Source organism: Leishmania braziliensis, chromosome 24, assembly GCF_000002845.2.
Source record: "Leishmania braziliensis MHOM/BR/75/M2904 complete genome, chromosome 24".
Taxonomy (NCBI): domain Eukaryota; phylum Euglenozoa; class Kinetoplastea; order Trypanosomatida; family Trypanosomatidae; genus Leishmania; species Leishmania braziliensis.
The window spans coordinates 578,652-598,651 of NC_009316.2; the positions used below are offsets into that span (position 1 = coordinate 578,652).

Below are 20,000 nucleotides of genomic sequence, written 5' to 3' on the forward strand. Positions count from 1 at the left end.
TCCCCCCTCCCCTACACACTCCCACAACTAAAGAGCCGTAGCATCAACTGCCCTTGACAGGCACAAGCCCACACACAGCAAGGGGAAGACGAGCAGAACAACAACGACGCACGCGCGCAGCTGTAATCCAATATCGCACGTCGCACCAAGGACACCACACCATACAAGAGCAGCCTTAGTGAGCTTCCGAGGAAACAACCCCTCCCCTCCCGGTGCACCGCCAAAGAGGAGAGGGCAACGGACGGAGCGAAGGGACGGGTACACACATCTATACCCACTAGCTGCATTAAAGGAGGCGAGCAGCGGGGGAGAGATCACGGCGTGCGAGGAGGGAGAGGGGCGTGTTAGGTGCCGTCTGTGTAAGTGTGTCGCTCTCTGCGACTGTGTGTGTGCGTGTGTGTGCTTCCGCACTTAAATCAGCGACAAGCGCAGAGGAAGAGGTGAGGGAGGAGGTTGCAGCGCACGAGGGTCTCCTTTAGTGTCCTCAGCAGCAGGAGCTGACGCTCAGTAGCCATGATTCTTGAAGGCGCGCCGGTGACGGGGCTGACGCTGCTCATCTCGACTGTGTCATCAGCAATGGTACGGGGCCACTACACGCGTTACCGTAACCTGGCCTTTCCTGTAGACACGCTGGCGACCCCCCTCAGCAGCTTCGCGGTCGCAAAGCGCCTCCTGCTGCAGAGCATTCCGGTAGGCCCGCTGGGCATTTCTGTCATGGATGTATTTCTCGCTATCAACCTGCTCTATCAGTTTCGCACGCTGGAGCGGCGATGGGGGTCTAACTCGTACATGGCGTTTGTCTTCAGTTCAGCCATGCTTGGCGTGTGCGCCATCCAACTCTTCGTCGCGGAGAGCGGGTCGAAGCAGCTGTCCATCGACGCTGTCCGCATCCTCTCTGCTGCCGGCACCATCACCCCTTTGTCAGCGCTAGCCACTTGTTATCTTCGGGAGGTACCGCCACGGTCGACATTGGCTATGCGCATCCCTGGCACGAACTTCACCATTTCCGAGAAGGCATTGATGCTGCTGCCGCTACTGAAGCTCGTGCTGTGCCCCAGCACACAGCTGCAGATGCAGACGTTCCGCCGGGCAGCGGTGGAGGTCGACGTGGGTGTGTGGACACGGTTGTGGCTTGCCATCATCGGCGCTATCTTTTCCATGATGTCAACCCGCTCGTGTGTCATACGGTGGTGGCTGACGGTCTTCACTCGGTACATGTGCCGGCCACTGTTGCGTTTCCTGCGGCCTCTGACAGAGGCTCTATTTGGGCCGTCGTTCACTGTGGACCACGCCAAACCGCGGAGCGCGCAGCACCAGCAGGGCGGCAACGGAAACTTTCAACTGGGCATCGGCAGCGCTCGCGGCAACTTCGGTGGCGCTGACGACGCTGGTGTTGTGGACGGTGGTCGATACGTGGTGGAGAGCCTGACAGGTGATGCCACGCTGGAGGAGGTACGTGCCCGCATGCGCGCGCGGCGGCACAGGGCTCAACAGCAGCAGAGCCCACGTGCCGGAGTCGTAGCGGCCGGTGCGGTTGATCCTGCGCGGCGTACCAGTCCCCAGGAGGAGGCGGCGAGAAACGAGGCAATCGCGACTGTAGAGGAAATTGGACTCAACGCGTCACGTGACGAGATCATCGCAGCACTGGACATGACGGGAGGTCACCTTGAGATGGCTGTGCAAATCCTTCTGGGCAACTAAAACGCGCTGAGTGACTCCTGCCATCATCCTCATCCTCATCCTCATCCTCATCCCATCCCTGAGCGCCCTCTTCACCTCTCTCGCAGTGACGTTGTTCTTGCAGCTCTGTCATGACGGAGGTGTCTCTTACGCACTCGTTTTTTCCTCTTCTCCTCGTGCCCTCTTAATGCGATTCCCTTCATTTCTCCCTCCTCTCCCACCCGCTGTGCGCGTGTGAGCCACTGTGATGTTGCTCTTTCCCTCCACCATTTCATATCCTGCCTTGGCTCCTTACTGCAACACATCATCGATGTGCAGTCAGTATCTCTTTCTCTGTGCGTGTTCTCAAGTACCTTTCCTTGTCCCCTCTCTCTTTCTGTGATGTCCGCGGTCTCCTGCTGCGGATGGTATCATCGTGTAGACTCGCCCCCCCCTCTGTCTCGCGATCTTTCACACGCACACACACGCACACACACGCACACACACGCACACACACACCCTCTTTTTCTCGCTCTCTGCAGGTGCGTGTGTGGGTGTGGGCGGGTAGTGCGTGAAATGCAGGACTCGTACACACCACTCATGTGTCAAACTTCCTCCCCTTCCCACCGCCTTCCTCTTTCAGAAAGAACAAAAGTTACTCAAGAGGACATACAACACATCGATCATCTTCGCGTAGCCGCTCACGCACCGATAGCCACACAGACGTACACACGCGCGTGTGTCGTGTGTGTCCTCGTGAGCCCCTCCATCTGTGCGCGCTGGCAGCTCGGCGCCTGCGTACTTTCTCCTCTTTCACACACACCTACACAAGCCCATACGCTCACACAGGAAACAGGGGAATACAAGGCGCTGGTGGTCACGGAGCCCTCATGGACGCTGCCATTGTGCGTCTACGTGGGTGCCTCGGAGAGCTTCTTTCATATTACCCACATGTGCTGCGCAATGTGTTCGAGCCAGAGCCCTCACTGCTTGGTGCACCCGAACCCTCCCAGCAGCAACTGCAAGACCCCTCGGCGGTAGCGGACATCATTGAGGGCTTCCTGACGGAGCTCACCAGAGTCCTCTCCATTGGCATCCGCGATGACAACCTCGGGCTGTGGTCGGTACTAGAGCTACTGGAGTGCGTGCCAGACCGCATGCAGGCTGTCGCCGAGGCGACCGCAGCAGCAACTCAGACGGCCGTCCTGGGCGAGGACAGAACGCGCGGGCCGCTACAAGAGCTCCAGCGGTTCCGCTTTGCGTCCCAGCTGGTCTACGTGGTCCGCTCTACTTTTCCCGCTGCCTCACACGCGCTGCGGACCAGAATTCTTCTTCGCTTGACCCTCAATCAAGGGTGTCTCCTGGCGGCTCTCGAGCTGCTTCGGGAGTGGTGCAGGCAAGAGCTTCTTGCGTTCTACGCCGCTAGTGACAGAGGTTGTAGCAACAGTGTGGTTGGCTCAGTGCCATCTGAGGCCTTGTTGGTACAACCTGACAGCGGCAGCGACGTGTGGAATTCCTTCGTTGCCGCCATCGCCCCAGTGGCGGGTCCACCGGTCGCTGAAATCGCAGCCGGCGCGCCGAAGCTGGCTGCCCAGCCCTTCCACCTGCAGCTTCTCGTCTCCGGGCTCGACGACAGCAGCGCGGCCTCACGTGCCTATTACACACAGGTGCAGAGCTACGTGTACGGTCGTCGACCCACGCGGCCGTCCGCACTAGTGTGCTATCGTGCTGCTCTTCAGCAGCAGTCTAACACAGTGAGGAAAGACGGCGACTCCGCTCGATCCCCCTCCAAAAGCGAAGATGCCGTGTTCTCTCCGCAGATTTCCCCGCACCCTGCCGAGCAGTTCGCTCTGGGTGTGGAGTCGCTGCCGGTTGATTGTCGAACCGCATCATACAAGGCAGCTGCTCCCGTGCCTAAGGGCAACATGTCGTACGGCTCCTCCTCCACTTTGTCATCACTTCTCATCACGCAAGGGTCGTCATCCTCCGTGCGTGACGGACGAGTCCGAGGCACGAAGAAGCGGCGACGAAGGCGTCCCTCGCTCCACACAACCGACTCGGAGGCAGCAGTGCATGCTGAGGACGCAGCGGTACCGCCGATGCTGTCGGCAGACAAAACTGGCAACAGCACCAGCGACAACACGTGTAGCATCGAGGAGACGGCAGTGAATTCGTCAACGGTGGTGGCAGACGTGAGGAAGTGCCAAGATGCTCCAGAGGCGGTAGAGGAAGTAGCGGCCTCATACAAGCAAGATGACGTTCTTCAGAAGGCCGACCCGCAGGTAATACCCGCCGCAGATGAGACTGGGGTTACTGAAGCAGCAAGTAAGGCCCTCGATACCGCCTCAATCGACCTGCCTGCCGCCGCCTTCTCTAACTTGTCTCCCGCGCTGTGCGCGAGTAAGCTGCCGTTCATGAATCTCGATTCCTCGTCTGCTCCCGCACCTTCTTCTGAGCTAACGGACCTCCGCCACAGTCTGTGGTTGTGCTGGTTTGCTGTCATGACGCACGCTGAGTCGGTGGAGCGTTCACGTATCACTCTGCATGATGTGGATGCGAACACCTTGTAGGAGAGGACTCTCTTGATGGTGAGGGAAGGGCGAAACAAAGGAAATGGAGAGCACACACGACAACCGGATCGCCTTCGCGCGAGTCAGAGAAAGTGTAGAGGCGAGCAACGACAGACTCGCTCAGCCTCTAGGGTTTTTTTGGCCCTTCTTTTCTCTTTCCTACACCCCGATGACGGGGGGACACCTCCGGAGCGGTATCTCGTGCTCCAACACCCACCCAACCCCCCTTTGCCAATGCGCCGAACCGCTTCCGGTGGCGACAGGGCCAAGCACCTACGACGTGCGTGTGGGAGGGAAAGGGTTAGAGCGGTGTATCGCTGCGGATGTCAGCGGTCAAGCCCTGGACGGCGCTTCGTCAGAGCAACCTGCGTCAGTGAGCACGCTTGTCCCACCCATAGGATCGGCAGAGTGTCAGCGTCAGTCGAGTGCATCTCACCCGGCCCTCGTCACCTACTGGGGTGGGGAGCCGTGAACCACCCCGAGGGGTGCACCAGGGGGCGACCGGCGCACTGGGAGCTGCTCTGAGGCGACCATGCGGAGCGAGGTGGGTGGTCAGAGTGGGAGGCAGAGGCGGCACTCCGATGACTGTGCGTCGGCGCCTTGCTGCAGCACGTCTCTACGGCTGCTTCGCACTCGACGATGGGCGCCTGTGGCCAGGGACGGGAGGGGGTCAAGTCCGACCTGACCTCATGGCCTACGACAGAGAATGGCCACGCTGGAGAGTTGAAAAAGGTTCTCTCCACACACATGAGTGAGGAGCTCACACCCGAGCTGCGCGATGGGCCCCGACTGCCACTGACTGGACGAAGAATACACGACAAGGGTTGTCATCGATGGAGGTGAGAGAGGGAAGCGGCGAGAAGGCAGCGACGCCATGGTAGGGTGCGCGCACGTGAGGTGCGCCTCTCCTCCCTCCCTTTTCTCCTCAAAGATGCATATTCACTCGCTGAAACGGGATGCAAACAGCCACGTCTGCGAAGGGGGGTGGTCACGCACCTGCAGCAGAGTCATAGGCACTTCTCGAGCTGTAGCTTCTGCACGCAGGGGAGCGTGCGGTGCTCCTTGACGAACGGACAGCCACTCAGAGTTTAGTAAAGGAGGCCTGCTGTAGTGCACTCACCCCAGGGCTCACTGTGTGTGCTTGTGCGCGTCTGTCTGCCTGTGTTGTACGTTGCCTCCCCACGTGAGAAAGAGGAAGTGTGCATCACACCCCGACATCACACAGGCGCAGGCATGTTTATAGGTGTGGTGTGCACCACCATCATCAGGCACCCAAAAGAGAAGGAAAGGAACCCTGCACGGTTCGTGCTCTTCTTGTGATCGGCAGCACACCGAATCTCTCAATCTGCGAGTGCTTGAGCTTCTGACCATGAGCTTCTTGTTCCCCCACCTTGCGTTGCTGGTCGGCACCGGCGCGAGAAGGTGTCTCACTATCATACACACCATCGACAACAATGCTGAGGCAAGCAGAAACAGGGGCAACTAAACAGCAAAGGGAATGGGCTAAGGGGTCGCTGGAGAGCACAACGGCAGCTGCAGCAGCCGCAGTGGCAGTGGACTTCCTGAATGGCGACACCTACTCAATCATTGGAGACACCCGCCATCTCGCTCTCTACATGAGCTCAGCACAACGACTTCCTGGAAGCAGCCTTGTCGTTCATTCATTGCCTTGTAGAGACACACGAGACTGTGGCTTTCCAGTCCACCCCTCTTTCCATGTGCGCTACACGTGTGCTGACGTGTTGAATTCGACCTGTGCACACATGCATAAGACTAGCGGTACAAGCAGCCTTTCCTTTCATGTACTTTGCCATGTTTTCATCCCCACTACTAACCAACTCCTCCTAAGACCCCCTCCTCCTCCTCTCTCCCCCTCTGCACACTGGCCGCACGTCAGAGCCCACTCACGGATCTCAACACCGCCAGGACACTCATCTTGCTCTCTTTCCCTCTTCTCTCTTCGTTTTTTTTTTTTTTTACTGTTATTCTTCAGAGCGATCATGTCCAGAAGCCAGGAGATTAACGATAGCGCTGCTGAGGCCATGCGCCGTGCTGACAACGCGGATGCTCCGGAGTACTGGACGGAGGTACCTCATCCTGAATCCTGCACGACTGCGCAGCAGCAGCAGCTGCTGAACGACGCAGCTGCGGAGGCCATGCGCCGCGCGGATGTGGCTTACACCAAAGATGATGAGCTGTAGAAGAAGAGAGTGAGGTGATGGTGATGATGCTTGTGAGCAGCGGTGAACGATTGCTCCAGCTGGACAGGTGCGAAGGACTGCGTCAGCACACACACACACACACACACCCGGACACGGACACCCCCCATCGCCAAGGATTCCCTAAGAACTTCCTGCTCTTTGTTCCCCTACCCCATTTTTAAGTGGATCTCTTTCCTTATTTCTCCCTTCCGCACTTGTGCTCGATAGCGCATGTACGTCTCTCGCCCATCAAGGGGTGCGACTTCACTGGAGATGAGCTCACGATGACGACGCGAGGTGGGGGTGGGGAGATAGGCACGTCTCACGTTACTAGTTATGGTCTGACATCACTTGTATATTTATGCCTTTTCTTCTTCCTCCCGCTCGTCCTGCACTTCTGATCACCCTGTCCGCCTCCTTCCCCCCCCCTCGCACTGAGCTCCCTCACTCTCTTTCTCTCTCTTATTTCCTCCTCCAGTTGCGTTTGTCTCGTTCGCTTCTCCATCCTCTCCACGCAGCTACCTGTGGCGCCTATTTTGTTCTCTCTTACTATCAAGTTCGCTTCAGGTGTGGTCTGCTTTATTTTGCCCCCCCCCCCCCCCCTCCTCCTCCCTTTTAATGAACTCTTGGTGGATCAGCTCTTTCCATGCCCCTGCGTATCTGTGTATGCGGGTGCCCCCTCTACTGCCTATCTTCCCCGCTTCATCTCTGTTTCTCCTCCTCATCTCAAGAGGAACGCTCTCGCCTGATCCGAACCCCAGCGCTCAGAGGCAAGTGAAGGAAGAGAAAAGAGGCGGCTTAAAGCAGAATGCAGCAGTGCGCCACTTCTTCAGCGCCATGCGTGGGTGCGCGCGCACCGACATGTGCAGGCATAGGCCACCACCACAAAGACAGGAGCGAGGGAGAAGAGCCCAAGTCGTGCCCCACAGAAGTTGGGCAATCTCTATGCCAGTGGCACCAGTGTGTGTGTGTGTGTGTGTGTACGTGCTTTTACGAGAAGCGGAGTACGTGTGTGTGTGTGGGGGGGGGGGGGGCTGCTCCTCTTTCTTTTCCCCCGTCTCTCCGCTTTCTTTTCTCGCCCACTTTCGGCAATCTCCACTCCTCCATCGCCTCATACCTATCGAGGCCGTGTGCGAGGTGCTGGTGCTGGGCGGCGTGGTGGTGGTGGTAGTGGTGAGGGGTACAGTGTCCCGGTTGCTGGAAAAGAAGCGCTTCTGCATTGTATGAGACACGCGTCAGTGCACAGCTAACCCCCACCAGGAGGACCCATCGGAGGAGAGGCCCCCCGTTTCTTCGCTAGTTTCTCAACTTTCCACTCTTCGATCCCTCTTCTTCCCCTTCTCGTTTCCTCTTTCTTTCAGCTCACCCATGTCTCCGTGCGTTTGTGCTTGACAAGTCACGCTTCAGCAGAGTCAAAGTATATCCACGCTCACACGTACGTACCGATCCGCTTCAAGCGGCACATCTCCAGCGTTTCCGCGCGTGCGTACTCACCATGTCAGCCGAAGCGACTTCTACCGCTCCCGCTGCCTCTGATGCGGAGTCGCCATCCATGTGGATGCCAGGTGACCGGCAACTATTCACCGTGGAGGAGTTCTACCCGGTGTACTTCTCGGCCTGGGAGCGTGAGACAGGCCTGTGCAGTATCTGTTGCAACCAAGTCGAGGGACCGTGCGTAGTGTGCCAGAGCAACGCGGAGGTCACCTCAGCGGAGTGCAGCATTACGTGGGGTGAGTGTGGCCACGCCTTCCACACCCATTGCATTGAAAAATGGCTAAAGACGCGACCGGTGTGCCCGCTTGACAACAAGGAGTGGAAGGACCGCTCAGACTGGAACACCTCCGCCACTGTGTAGCAGAGGCCGCTCAACAGGAGCGGAGAACCGCAACAATTGTGTGCGTGTGTGCATGTGTGTGTGTGTGTGTGTGTGAGGAGGAGGAGGAGGGGGGGAGGTGAAAAGAAAAGAGCCTACCAAACAAGGAGCGGAGCATCCACAATTTGAACAGGGTTTTTTGCTAGCGGCTGCGTGCGCGGTACGGGGTGAAGCGCAGATTGCTCACGCGTGCTTGTGGCGTCCGTGGGCATTTCCACTCAACCTATTCCGCTGACCACCTGTTATTGCTATGACTATTCTTTTTCTGAGTGAGAAAAGGACACGAAAGACTGCGTTGAAACCGCAGAGCGGTCACTGCCTCCTTGAGCACTACATCTCTCCCTCCGCTCCCCTCTCTCTGTCTTTTCTCTCACGGTGTCGGGCGATTTGAGGGCACCCCAGAGAAGGGCGATCCAGCGCCTCTCTGCGGTGGCGCTTGCTGTGGCAGCCGGGGCAACGAACGAGCATGAAAGTAAAGCGGAGGTGAAGAGGGACAATGCCACCACCGCCTGTGAGACGCCGCCCGCGCGTCCTCTTTATCGATCTCAGTACATCTCCCTTGCACATACCTTCCCTCACGCACCCGCACACGCACATACCCCCCCCCCCCTCCACACACACACACACACAGTCTGACAGCGTAGGAGGGTAATACGATGAAGCTAAGCCACTTTGAGGGCCTCTTTGGCCACGTGCATCAGTCGATAAGTGATACCGTGAGCACGGCACGCAAGCACATCTTCCCGTGGACCCACAAGGAAGTTGCAAAGACACGCAAAGAGTCACCACGTTTGACACCGAGTCAGAGGCGACTGGCGATCGGTGCGTCAGTCGTGGTGGGCGCACTTACCACCTACACTACTCTGTCCCGTCTCTTCACGCTTTTCGCGCGGCGGCGGTGGTGGCAACTCATTCAGCAGTGCGAGGCCCGCGAGACGGAGCTGTTCCTCTTTATCCTCCCTCGCTCACCTTGGGCTCCAAGTTTGTCGCCAGCCTGCACGCGAATGGAGGCGTTTCTGCGCGCTAACGGGATCCCGTACAAGGCAATTGAGACCATCGACCCACTCGGAGCCCCCAACGGCGAGCTCCCTTTCCTCATCTACAAGCGCCAGCGCATTGACCAGCTCCCCAAGATGATGGAGCTCATAACGTCAGAGTTCAACGTGACCATGGATGACACACTCACCCGTGATCAGCGCGCCATGGGGGCTTTTCTGCGACGTACGCTGGAGTACAGTGTAGAGCGTTTCCTCTATCGTATCGTCTTCATTGATCACCCGTCCCTGGCGGTGGTGCAGGTTGCCCGTGCACTGCACATTTCCCATCTGCGCGCGCGACTCGCCGTGCACTGCTACGCGATCGAACTCAAGAAGAGGCTTGGCATCACAGCGTACGGCGCGCTTGCCAGTGAGCAGTACGAGAACGAGTTTTTGCAGGACTGCGAGGTCATAGAGGCACAGATTGGCTACAAACGGTACTTGTTCAGCGACACCAACATGACGAGCTACGACTGCGCCATATACTCGCTGCTCGTCCCCTTCGCTTACCTGGGCGACCACACGTTGCTGAGTGCCACCTACTCGACAGTTGCGGGCAGCACGGTGCTGATGGCATACATTACTCGCATATCGAAGCGGTTGTTTTCGGACACCAGGTCAGGCTTTGATGTGGCGAGGATCTCCTTTGCCGTCTCCATCCCCTCTGGTGTAGGCGGGGGCGGTGATGAGACAGTAGTGGAATCGGGAGAGGAGGAGAAGAGGGAGGTGGTCGCGGACAAGTCACATTGAGGTCTCAGCAGCGCCATGGTCTGACGCCACTGACGGCGCCGATCACCCAACACCAGCGTAGAAGGCGCCCCCAGCCAAAAGTGTGCAGGGTGGGGCGCAGAGGGCGAAGAGGGGGAGTCGAGCGAGCCCCTGGCCGGTACGAGAATAGCGCGAGCGGCGGTGGGCTCTCTTTTTGGGTCGCCTCTTTTTCATGTGATTGTGCACCATGGCGTCCTGGGTCTCCATTCCTCTCCCGTCTCCACACTGCCTCGGCCTACCTTCATCTCTGTGGTCTGGGGGCCGCAGTCCTACCGCCTCGCGGCGCCCCGCTATGACTTCACAGGCACCTGAGGGCACACACACACACACACACGCATAGCCGAGTACGGCTGAAAGAGGGCCGTCTCCCCTCCCCCTCCTCCCACTCTCCTCCTCGTTCCTTCCCGCAGCGCTCGCAACACGCATGCGGCGTCTGAGCAGGACTTTGTGTGAGCACCTCATCTCGTGCAGCTTCCTTTGTTCCCGTACACGCACTCTTCACCCTCCCTTTTTTTCCCTTTGACTGTTCCTCATTGGGTCTCTCCGTCTGTCTGTCTTTATCTTGTTCGCTGTTTCTCGGGGTTTCTCTCCGCGTCGTCCTTGTCGCTGTAGCAAGCGATCTCCATTGGGTATCGTCTCAGCTACGCTGCTGTCTGTGCTGTGCTGAGTGTCTGTGTGTATACGGCTGTCGGCGTGTGCACGTCTTGCCGGCTCACTTAGGATATGAGAGGTGCTTGATCACCATACTGTGGTGCGTGGTGACGTATGTTCACCACGGTGCGCGCTGCTCTACAGAGAGTGCCGATTTACTCCTGCTGCGAGCAGGATCGACTCGGGAGTGGGGGTGGGGGAAGCGGAAGTCTCGATGACGTCGTGCGGCGTCATCTCTTCGCTGCTAGTGTGGTTGCTCTCACTCCACGTGTGCGCCAATTTGTTCCACTCCAGAACTCGGTGCGCAGGGTGCGTGCGAGAAAGAATAGCCGCAACAGCCAGCAAATACACACCCAAGGCCGATGTCTCTACGTGGCCTAAAAAGCGGCCTTGCTGGGCTCTCCTTCTTGAAAAACGCAGGCGTCTGCAGCACCGCCATCGCCGCCCTACTCTCCGGGGTGTAAAAACGCCACCCCCTCTTTTTTTTTTTTTTGCGGCATAGGCGGCGACGTTGTTTTGCTCCCCTTCCGCTTCGCAGCGCAACGCACCCACGCTGACGTGCATACACCACAGCCGTGACTTCAACCCACACATTAACGAAAAAGAGAACGGCCGGCTGGCGAGGTGAAATAATCTACGCTAGTCGTTGAATAGAGCGAGAGGGCGTGTGTCTAACTCTGCCTCTTCTTCTCCCCTCTCCCTATGTGGCGCTCTGTGCTCCCCCTTCCCCCAAACCAACTTACCGGCACACTGTTGGGTTACGCTGATCTTTTCGCTCTTCTTCTTCCCCCGTGCCACACTTCATTTGTTTGCTTCACACGCATATACACACGCACCTCCCCCTTCCTCTTCCTATCATGGGTCCTTCGCAGCCTAGAGGAAGAAACAGCACCAACACTCACTCATCTTAGTAGTATTGCTCTCTTCCACCCACCCACATACACACGTGCGCACACTGGGGCCTGCCTGTTGTGTTGTTCAACCCTAATCCATACGCCGATAGCCTCCAAAGAAGGTGAAAATACACGCGCATACGCGCACCCACGGCATCCACAGAGAATATTCTTCTTCAGGAATGCTGCGCCGTACCTTTGCGCGTCTCGCCCTGAGCCGCGCTTACCCAGTCATCGACCACACGTACGACTGCGTCGTCGTGGGCGCCGGTGGCTCTGGTCTCCGCGCTGCCATGGGTGTGGCGGCTTCTGGCTACGATGTGGCGTGCATCTCGAAGCTGTACCCGTCTCGCTCGCACACGATAGCAGCGCAGGGTGGCATTAACGCTGCCCTCGCGAACTGCGAGGAGGATGACTGGCGCTGGCATGTATACGACACGGTAAAGGGCTCGGACTGGCTTGGCGACCAGGATGCAATCCAGTACATGTGCCAGGAGGCCCCGTGCGTTGTGTCGGAGCTGGAGAGCATGGGCTTACCCTTCCTGCGTACGAAGGATGGCTTCATCTACCAGCGCGCCTTTGGTGGCCAGTCGATTCACTACGGTGGCAAACAGGCGCGTCGCACGTGCGCTGCGTCGGACCGCACGGGCCACGCCATGCTTCATACCCTGTACGGCCAGTCCTTCCAGTACGGCGTGAACTTCTACAACGAGTACTATTGCCTTGACCTGATGATGGAGGACGGCTGCTGCCGCGGTGTGATGGCCATGAGCATCGACGACGGCACGATCCACCGCTTCAAGGCCAAGTACACGGTGCTCTGCACGGGTGGCTACGGCCGCGTGTACTTCACGACGACAAGCGCGAAGAGCTGCACGGGCGACGGCACGGCCATGGTGGTGCGCGCCGGCCTGCCGGCGGAGGACATGGAGTTTGTGCAGTTCCACCCCACCGGCATCTATGGCCCTGGCGTGCTCATTACTGAGGGAGCGCGCGGCGAGGGTGGCTACCTTGTGAACAGCGAGGGTGAGCGTTTCATGGAGCGCTACGCCCCCAAGGCGAAGGATCTGGCGTCGCGCGATGTCGTGTCGCGTGCCATTACGATGGAGATCCTGGCGGGTCGTGGCTGCGGCCCCAAGAAGGACCACGTAATGCTGCAGCTGCACCACCTCGACCCCGCCACCTTGCACAAGAAGTTGCCGGGTATCTCGGAGAGCGCTCACATCTTCGCCGGCGTTGATGTGACCAAGGAGCCGATTCCGATTGTGCCAACAGTTCACTACTCGATGGGCGGCGTGCCGACACTGTGGACGGGGGAGGTGATCAGCCCGCGAAATGGTGACGACAACGCGATTGTACCTGGCCTGCTCGCAGCCGGCGAGTGCGCGTGCGCTAGCGTGCATGGCGCCAACCGCCTCGGCGCGAATTCGCTGCTGGACATCGTCGTGTTTGGGAAGTCTTGCGCGAACACCGTCATCTTCAATCTGACAAAGGAGGGCCGCAAGCAGCCCGACCTGCGAGCCGACTCCGGCGAGGTCTCCATTGCTGATCTGGACCGCATCCTCAGCAACAATGGCGACATCCCCATCGCCCGCATCCGTGAGCGTATGAAGGAGACGATGGCGCTTTACGCCGCCGTGTTCCGCACAGAGGAGAACATGCAAACCGGCAAAAGGATCATCGAGGAGTGCTACCGAGACTTCTCCCATGCCTTGGTGCACGACAAGTCGCCGGTGTGGAACAGCAACCTGATTGAGGCCCTCGAGCTGCGTAACCTTCTGACGAATGCCATGATGACGATTAGCGGCGCTGTGGTGCGCAAGGAGAGCCGCGGCGCCCACGCGCGCGACGACTACCCGGAGCGTGACGACCACAGCTGGATGAAACACACACTCGCCTACCTCGACGACGCCAAGGGCGAGGTACGCCTTGCGTACCGCCCAGTGCACATGGAGACGCTGACAAACGAGGTGGACAGTATCCCGCCGGCGAAGCGAGTGTACTAGTCTGTACCTTTGTGTGACCAGCGGTGCAGCTGTTGGTGGTACGAGGCGGCAGAGGAGCGGGTGGATATTTACGGCGTTGTTTTCTTCGTCCCCCACCTTGCAAAGCATGCGGACACACTCACCCCCCCTCCTCGCCGTGTGCTGCAGCCTTTCTTGCTGGTGGATTGTTGTGTAGTACGCGGTGTACTACCTGAGCCTTTTACTTTCCTTTATTTTCCTTGTCGTCTTCGCTGTTGGTTGGCTGATCGGTTGCCGTTTTGAGGCATTGCGGCGCGCCTCATTTGTTTGCGCACGTGCGTGTCGGTTTGACTGGTGGCGTGGCAGAAGCGCGGGGAAGGGGCACGTGGTGTAGCGTCAAGTGATTTGGGTGCTGCTAGTGAGGCAGAGAGAACGATGTCAAGGCAGCCACGAACCACCTCACCCTTTCTTATCCCTCCACGCAAGCACACACACGCACACCCATGGATGTACCTGCACACTGCCAAACTAAAAAGTAGCTAGTTGCTTTCTCTCTCTGTTTTTCTTCAATGGCTTCCCCCCCCCCCCCCCCCCCTCTCTGTCTGTCTCTCTCGCCCCTGCACGTGGTGCACCGGCTCGCTTGTTCCGATCCTTTTCCTCCCTCGTTTTCTTCATATCCTAGCAACTCAAGGAACACCAGAAGTCACACGCCTCATGTTAAGAGCTTCTCGTAGGGAGATGGGCGTCAGGCAGTCAGGCGGGCAACCGTCCTCCCCCGCTTCTCCCATGCGTTTCAGATTTCCGCAGGTGACGAAGCGAAATAAGAGAGCGCTCCCCCGCTGTGGGGCTTTTACTCACTAGTATGTGGCATCGGTTGAGAAAAGAATCATATTTTTCAGCATCCCGGACAGGGGCCTCACAGTACCATCTCATGATTCGACAACCCTCCCCCCTGTTCTGACCGGCATGACTGCTTGTGTCTGCCCTCTCCTTCACTGGCACAGCATTGAACCTGCAGCGCACACCTCTCGCTCGGGGCCGTTTCCTCCCTTCTTTCCCCTCCTTTGCAGCCGACACACCGGCTCAACGAAGAGCGATTTGCTCATCTCTTTACCAGTCGGCATCCGACACGAATTATCGCAGTGAAAACACGTCGGACACCGGAGTCGGTAGCCGACGAATGCAAACGTCCTCTCCCGCACTCCTGGAGAGATAAACGGTGCAGATTACACCGCAGCGGTGGAACTGAAGGCAGAGAAGGAGGACAATTCTGACGGCCCTCTCATCGCCGAGGCAACCCAAAGCAGGCATGGCAAGCGTGACGTACCTCGTGGAGGAGCGACGCATGCGCGGGCACCAGTTACAGCTCTACCCGTGGATGCAGGAGCCCATCAAGGCTGAGGCACTCTGGGAAGGAAGGGAGCAGCGGCGCATCAAAAGTCTGGGGCTCTCGGAGAGCTAAAGGAGAGGAGAGTTCCATGAGTCTCTCCCGCCAAGGCCATTTGACTCCCGTGGCGGCGAGGCTGGGCTAGTGCGTGCTCCTCTCAAATGACCTGAACGAGGCAAGCTACGCACTGATGCACAGGATCCGCCACTTCAGCACTGATGACGCCATCAAAGCGCATCATTGGCTTGTGGCCAGCCCCTGGGACAGGGGGGTGGGGACGCACGGTGGCTTCCCGCTGGTGAGCGAGGTGCCAAACTGCAGTACCCTCTTTTCTCCGCAAAGTGGCGCGAGCTTAGCGCATCCCTCTTACCGGGTGAGTGGAAGGCAGCAAGCGGTGGCCTGATTGGCAGCGCGGAGAGTGCTGTGGCAAGGTTTTAAAAGAAACTGGAGGACAACGCATTGCTTGGTGGCCGATACATATTCTCGTCCACGACGCCCAAGGGAACCAAGCGGGTTTGGCAGACGTGGACGTGATCGCGAGGCATCTGAGCGCTTTCACATCGAGCCTGGCTGACGATGTGAATCACCAGATCAAAGGATCTGAAGGCAACTATGCGGCAAAGCCAATCCATACCACAGCTGCGGCGGTGATTACTCCAGAGCGCTACGGTCACAGGGGCCGTGACCGAGGTGGTGGCGGGTGCTGAGGTGGGCTCCACGGAGGCAGTGCCGAGGAGCAACCAACGAAACTCATGCAAGGAGCACCAGCAGCAAGAACCCTCAGACACGGAGGCAGGGGCGGCCGTCAGGTGGCCCGGAGAGGGAGTGGGGGGTGGTGGTGGCGGTGCGAGAGAAGGCCAATGGGAGATGTTCGCAGGTGGTGGCGTGTCACACGGGAAGACAGCCCCCGTTAGTTGGATTTGTCCTTTCCAACATGACACGCCACCGCCACTCCATTGCACGTGCACACGACTCTCCCCGCTCACGGCCGACCCGACCCGGGAGGCTGTACACCAGGTCAGCACTCACAGAGAGAAGCTGCTCCATACCCCCTTGCACGCACGGTATCACTGGTTAGCCAGTAGCCCAACCAGGGATAAAACGCTCAGTTCGAGACAACCGAGTAGTTTCGGCTCCGTCCCCGTTTGTTATCATCAGACGGTACGCACGTACGCCTTTCTTGAGAATCGAGACCCAACTGCCTCTGACCCTTGCCAAGTACGTGGCACAACAGCCCCTCAGCGATGACTGCAGGCTCTTCATGTGAGGCTATTTATTTGCAGACGTACTGGGCAACGCGATGCGACAGCCCCACGCCGCACCATTCCGCTTGGGCCCCGTTCGTCCACCGAGGCCACCACAAGGGAGCCTCAAAAGAGAGGTTGTTCGTTATGAGGCTCAGAGTTGCTCACTACCACAGCTGTGCCAGGCTGTGGCACTCGGGCAAGAGCGCACGGAGGTCCTGACTGTGGGGCTCGAGGCCGTAGTGCCACATAAGAAAAAGTGACTCGAAGGGGAAGTGGAAGGCGTGGGCACGCCGAAGAGCGAGTCGCTCGAGAACGCACAACCAGCAGTGAACTCACGTTTCTTCTCTTCCCCACTTCTCCACACTTAGCTGGAGAGAAGAAGGGGCAAAAACACGAGCAAACTCGACCAAAATACGAAGGCACAAGAGAAACGCACGAGGGAACGCACAAACTTGAGTATGCAAGCGCGCCCGCAAGTCCCACATCCCTCTTTCTCTTTTCGATCGTTCTGTTTTCTCGTCCCATACGTGTCCCCCCCCCCCCCCCCCCACACACACACACACACTAATTAAGGGGTCCGTGGGTCTCCCTCTTCTCCGGGGTCTTGAGTTCCCCCATCTTCGACGGAGCTCCTCGCCATACTGGTTGTGGGTGGCACTTCTCTCTCTCTCTCTCTCTCTGTGGGTGGTATGTGCGTATTGGTAAGCGTGTGTGTGTGTGTGTGTGTGTGTGTGCGCGTGCGGGAGAGGGAAAAAGCGACAAGGAGAGACGAGGGTATGGTTTAGGGGAGGGTGGAGGGGGTTAATGAAGGCAAGCAGGCTGTGGGGACAGCTGTGTGTGCTGGCACGTACGCATGACACGTACTTCCCATCCCTCCCCTATACACGCACGCACACCCAGACGCAGCCGCATTGCTGCTGTACGCGAACAAGCGAAAACGAAATCACAGCCAAAGGAGACAACTTCATGCAAGTCCAATGCAGATGTCCGTTGTGTTCCCAGAAGAGATGTGCTGTTATGATGGAGGCAGCAACAACACTGCCCGACAAAAAACACCGTAAACATGCGTGCATACGTGCATACGCCTCACTTTCTCTCTCTCTCTCTACGCGTCCGTTGTGTCCCTTTCTCTCCTCCTCTGTCCTATTTCCCCTGCGCTCTACCTCCTTTTACGAGCTGTACAGCTGCGCGTCGCGTCTCTTGTGTTGCATATTTTCAGTGCCGCTCGCCCCTCCCCGTTTCCTCAAGTTCGTTGTCGTGTGTTTGTCTCTTCTTCCTCATTCCGCTCCTCTTTTTCTCGTGAGCGAGGGCGGTGTAATTGTGCCCTCCACCCGCTCTCCCGAGCAACACCGCTCCTCCTCTCGCCGATAACAGAGAAGAGGAAGCAGAGGCAGAGGCACACACACACACACACACACACACGTTCGCAAAGACTCAGTTCACCGGTGCAAGCCCACGGGGGTGCGTGGAAAGGGGTACGCTGCCCGTCACCCATTCCGTGCTTTAGAATTCAGGAGCAACCAAAGAGCGTGTATGTCTGGCTGTTACATTTCTTATCCTAGTTCTGTACCTTCCACCGTCTCCTTCTACTGCCCTCTCCTTTTTGCTGGTGAGCTTGGCTGACACCTGTAGCCAAGCGGTGAGACAGGGGCGAACCAGCCACCACTGCTGCCCCCTCTTCTCTCTCTTTGCGCGTAGCAAGACGAAGAAAGGTGGGGTATAGAACAGCACTAAGCATAAACTTAACTTTATTCCATCCTTCGCTGTAGTCCAGCATCCACCACCCTCACTACTGAACGAGTCGCCATGTCTCTCGACATCCGCGCCGGTTTTTCAAACCGCACAGTATTTGTGACTGGCGGTTCCGGCCTTGTGGGCAAGGTCCTCTTGTACAAGATTCTCAAGGAGATGCCTGATGTGAAACACGTCTACTTGCTCATGCGCGGCAAGCGCTCTCGCCGGCTGAAGAAGTACCTGAATGCACAGGAGCGGCTGGACCTCGAGGTGCTCGGCTCCCCGTGCTTTGAGCCGCTGCGCCAGCAGGCTGGCGAAGCGAAGTGGCGTGAGCTGTGCCAGAAAGTGAAAGCGGTCCAGGGTGACATCACGCTCGACCACGTCGGCCTCTCTGAGGAAGACCGCGCGATGCTGGCAAACGAGGTGAACTTCATCGTTCACCTTGCCGCGACCGTCAACTTCAACGAGCGCCTGGATCTGGCGTTGCAGATGAATACTCTGGGCGGGTTGCGCGTGCTGACGCTGGCTAAGACGTGCCGCCACCTCGAGGCGATGGTGCACGTCTCGACATGCTACGTGAACTACCGTCGCAAGGGCCGCCAGCTGGTGAACGAGGAGCGCCTCTACCCGCTGGGGTTCGACCCGGAGGAGATGTGCAAGCGTGTGCTGGCGATGAACCCCAGCGAGGTGGAAATGCAGTCGGCGCTACTGCTAAAGGAGCACAACTTCCCTAATACGTACACCTTCACTAAGTGCATTGGCGAACAGGTCATCTACAAGTCCAAGGAGTCCGTCCCGATCGTGATTGTTCGCCCGTCCATTATCGGCTGCAGCTACTCCGACCCGTTCCCCGGCTGGGTGGATGCTCTGACGGCTGCTGGCGGTCTGATGCTCACCGTGGCCCTGGGCGTGGTGCACGAGGTGCTGTGCGGCAAGGACCTCATCGCCGACGTCATTCCAGTGGACTACGTCGCGAACGTCATCCTCAAAGCACTCTTCAAGACCCAGCAACACTATAAGGTGCGGTGCCTGCGAGCGGGTGCGGCGGAGCCCGGCGAGGCGGTGACACCAGCGCAGGCGGATGCTGGTGCGGTGCGGGGCAGCGTGATATCTGTGTCCATGGACGCCAAGGGGGGTGCTGGTCGCATGAATGTGGAGACGCGTCAGGCCGCGGCAGCGGAGACGAACGCCCTTGCTGTTGTCGAGTCTTCAACGACAGATGACATGTCCGGCGGGGTGACGACGGAGGCTGACGAGGGCCTACCCTTCATCTACCAGGCGGCAACGTCAAGTTCGGAGAATCGCGTGACATGGGCCCGCTTGCACGTGTCACTGGCGAACTTCATGAAGGGCAAGTGCCACCCGAAGGGGCTTTCCCCGATGAAGGTGACAATGACAACTAGCCAGCGGTACTACCGCATCCGCTACTACCTGCTGCGCTACATGCCGTATATCGCGCTCCGCTTCCTGATGCAGTTGCCGCCGCCAATTGGATCGCCGAAGAAGCTGGAGCTCGCGAAGAAGCTGGGCCGCGCGGTGCGGCGCGCCGACCTGCTCACGTGGGAGTTTCTCGACTTCACGCTGAGCGAGTGGGTCTACGCCTCTGTCAACGCGAGGCACCTCGACGGCCAGCTTAACGAGTACTCCCGCAAGGCCTTCAGCTTCGACCCATATTCTATCAACTGGTACGCCTACACGCAGGTGTACGCCTATGGCATCTTCAAGCACATAATCCGCGAAACGGGCGACTTTCAGATACCCAAGGTCCCACCGTCAGCCACGGAGGTGTTCGAGCGTGCGTCTTCCCTATAAAGGCGATCGTGCGGAATGCATTGGGGCAGTGTCGGCCACTCCGCCATTTTTCGTCCGTTTCTCTCCCTCTGTGCTGTTCGACTCCGAGTTACTTCCTTGCCTACACGTGCTGTGTGTCTGTTTACTCTGTGGTGGCTTTTGAGGTAACCTGGATTGTGGCGTACTTTGGGTGTACTTCATTCTGGAAGCTCCGCTTCCTCGGTT

At 58.4% G+C, this 20,000-nt stretch overlaps 7 protein-coding genes across 7 annotated transcripts; all 7 read left to right on the forward strand.

Annotated features, from left to right (window-relative positions):
• Positions 1-513: 513 nt before the first annotated feature.
• LBRM_24_1640 (conserved hypothetical protein) lies at positions 514-1,701 on the forward strand (the record flags this gene model as incomplete). Its single annotated transcript, XM_001565378.1, has 1 exon — positions 514-1,701. The coding sequence occupies one exon, from the start codon at positions 514-516 to the stop codon at positions 1,699-1,701; it is 1,188 nt and encodes a 395-aa protein (XP_001565428.1).
• An 848-nt stretch (positions 1,702-2,549) lies between these two features.
• On the forward strand, positions 2,550-4,229 carry LBRM_24_1650 (conserved hypothetical protein; the record flags this gene model as incomplete). Its single annotated transcript, XM_001565379.2, has 1 exon — positions 2,550-4,229. The coding sequence occupies one exon, from the start codon at positions 2,550-2,552 to the stop codon at positions 4,227-4,229; it is 1,680 nt and encodes a 559-aa protein (XP_001565429.1).
• A 2,000-nt stretch (positions 4,230-6,229) lies between these two features.
• LBRM_24_1660 (hypothetical protein, unknown function) lies at positions 6,230-6,430 on the forward strand (the record flags this gene model as incomplete). The annotated part of the gene is made up of 1 exon (XM_001565380.1): positions 6,230-6,430. The coding sequence occupies one exon, from the start codon at positions 6,230-6,232 to the stop codon at positions 6,428-6,430; it is 201 nt and encodes a 66-aa protein (XP_001565430.1).
• A 1,495-nt stretch (positions 6,431-7,925) lies between these two features.
• Positions 7,926-8,285, forward strand: LBRM_24_1670 (putative ring-box protein; the record flags this gene model as incomplete). Its single annotated transcript, XM_001565381.1, has 1 exon — positions 7,926-8,285. One exon carries the CDS (start codon positions 7,926-7,928, stop codon positions 8,283-8,285), a length of 360 nt encoding a protein of 119 aa, XP_001565431.1.
• A 674-nt stretch (positions 8,286-8,959) lies between these two features.
• On the forward strand, positions 8,960-10,090 carry LBRM_24_1680 (conserved hypothetical protein; the record flags this gene model as incomplete). The annotated part of the gene is made up of 1 exon (XM_001565382.1): positions 8,960-10,090. The coding sequence occupies one exon, from the start codon at positions 8,960-8,962 to the stop codon at positions 10,088-10,090; it is 1,131 nt and encodes a 376-aa protein (XP_001565432.1).
• A 1,744-nt stretch (positions 10,091-11,834) lies between these two features.
• LBRM_24_1690 (putative succinate dehydrogenase flavoprotein) lies at positions 11,835-13,658 on the forward strand (the record flags this gene model as incomplete). Its single annotated transcript, XM_001565383.1, has 1 exon — positions 11,835-13,658. The coding sequence occupies one exon, from the start codon at positions 11,835-11,837 to the stop codon at positions 13,656-13,658; it is 1,824 nt and encodes a 607-aa protein (XP_001565433.1).
• A 4,398-nt stretch (positions 13,659-18,056) lies between these two features.
• LBRM_24_1700 (conserved hypothetical protein) lies at positions 18,057-19,796 on the forward strand (the record flags this gene model as incomplete). The annotated part of the gene is made up of 1 exon (XM_001565384.1): positions 18,057-19,796. One exon carries the CDS (start codon positions 18,057-18,059, stop codon positions 19,794-19,796), a length of 1,740 nt encoding a protein of 579 aa, XP_001565434.1.
• Between the last annotated feature and the right edge of the window lie 204 nt (positions 19,797-20,000).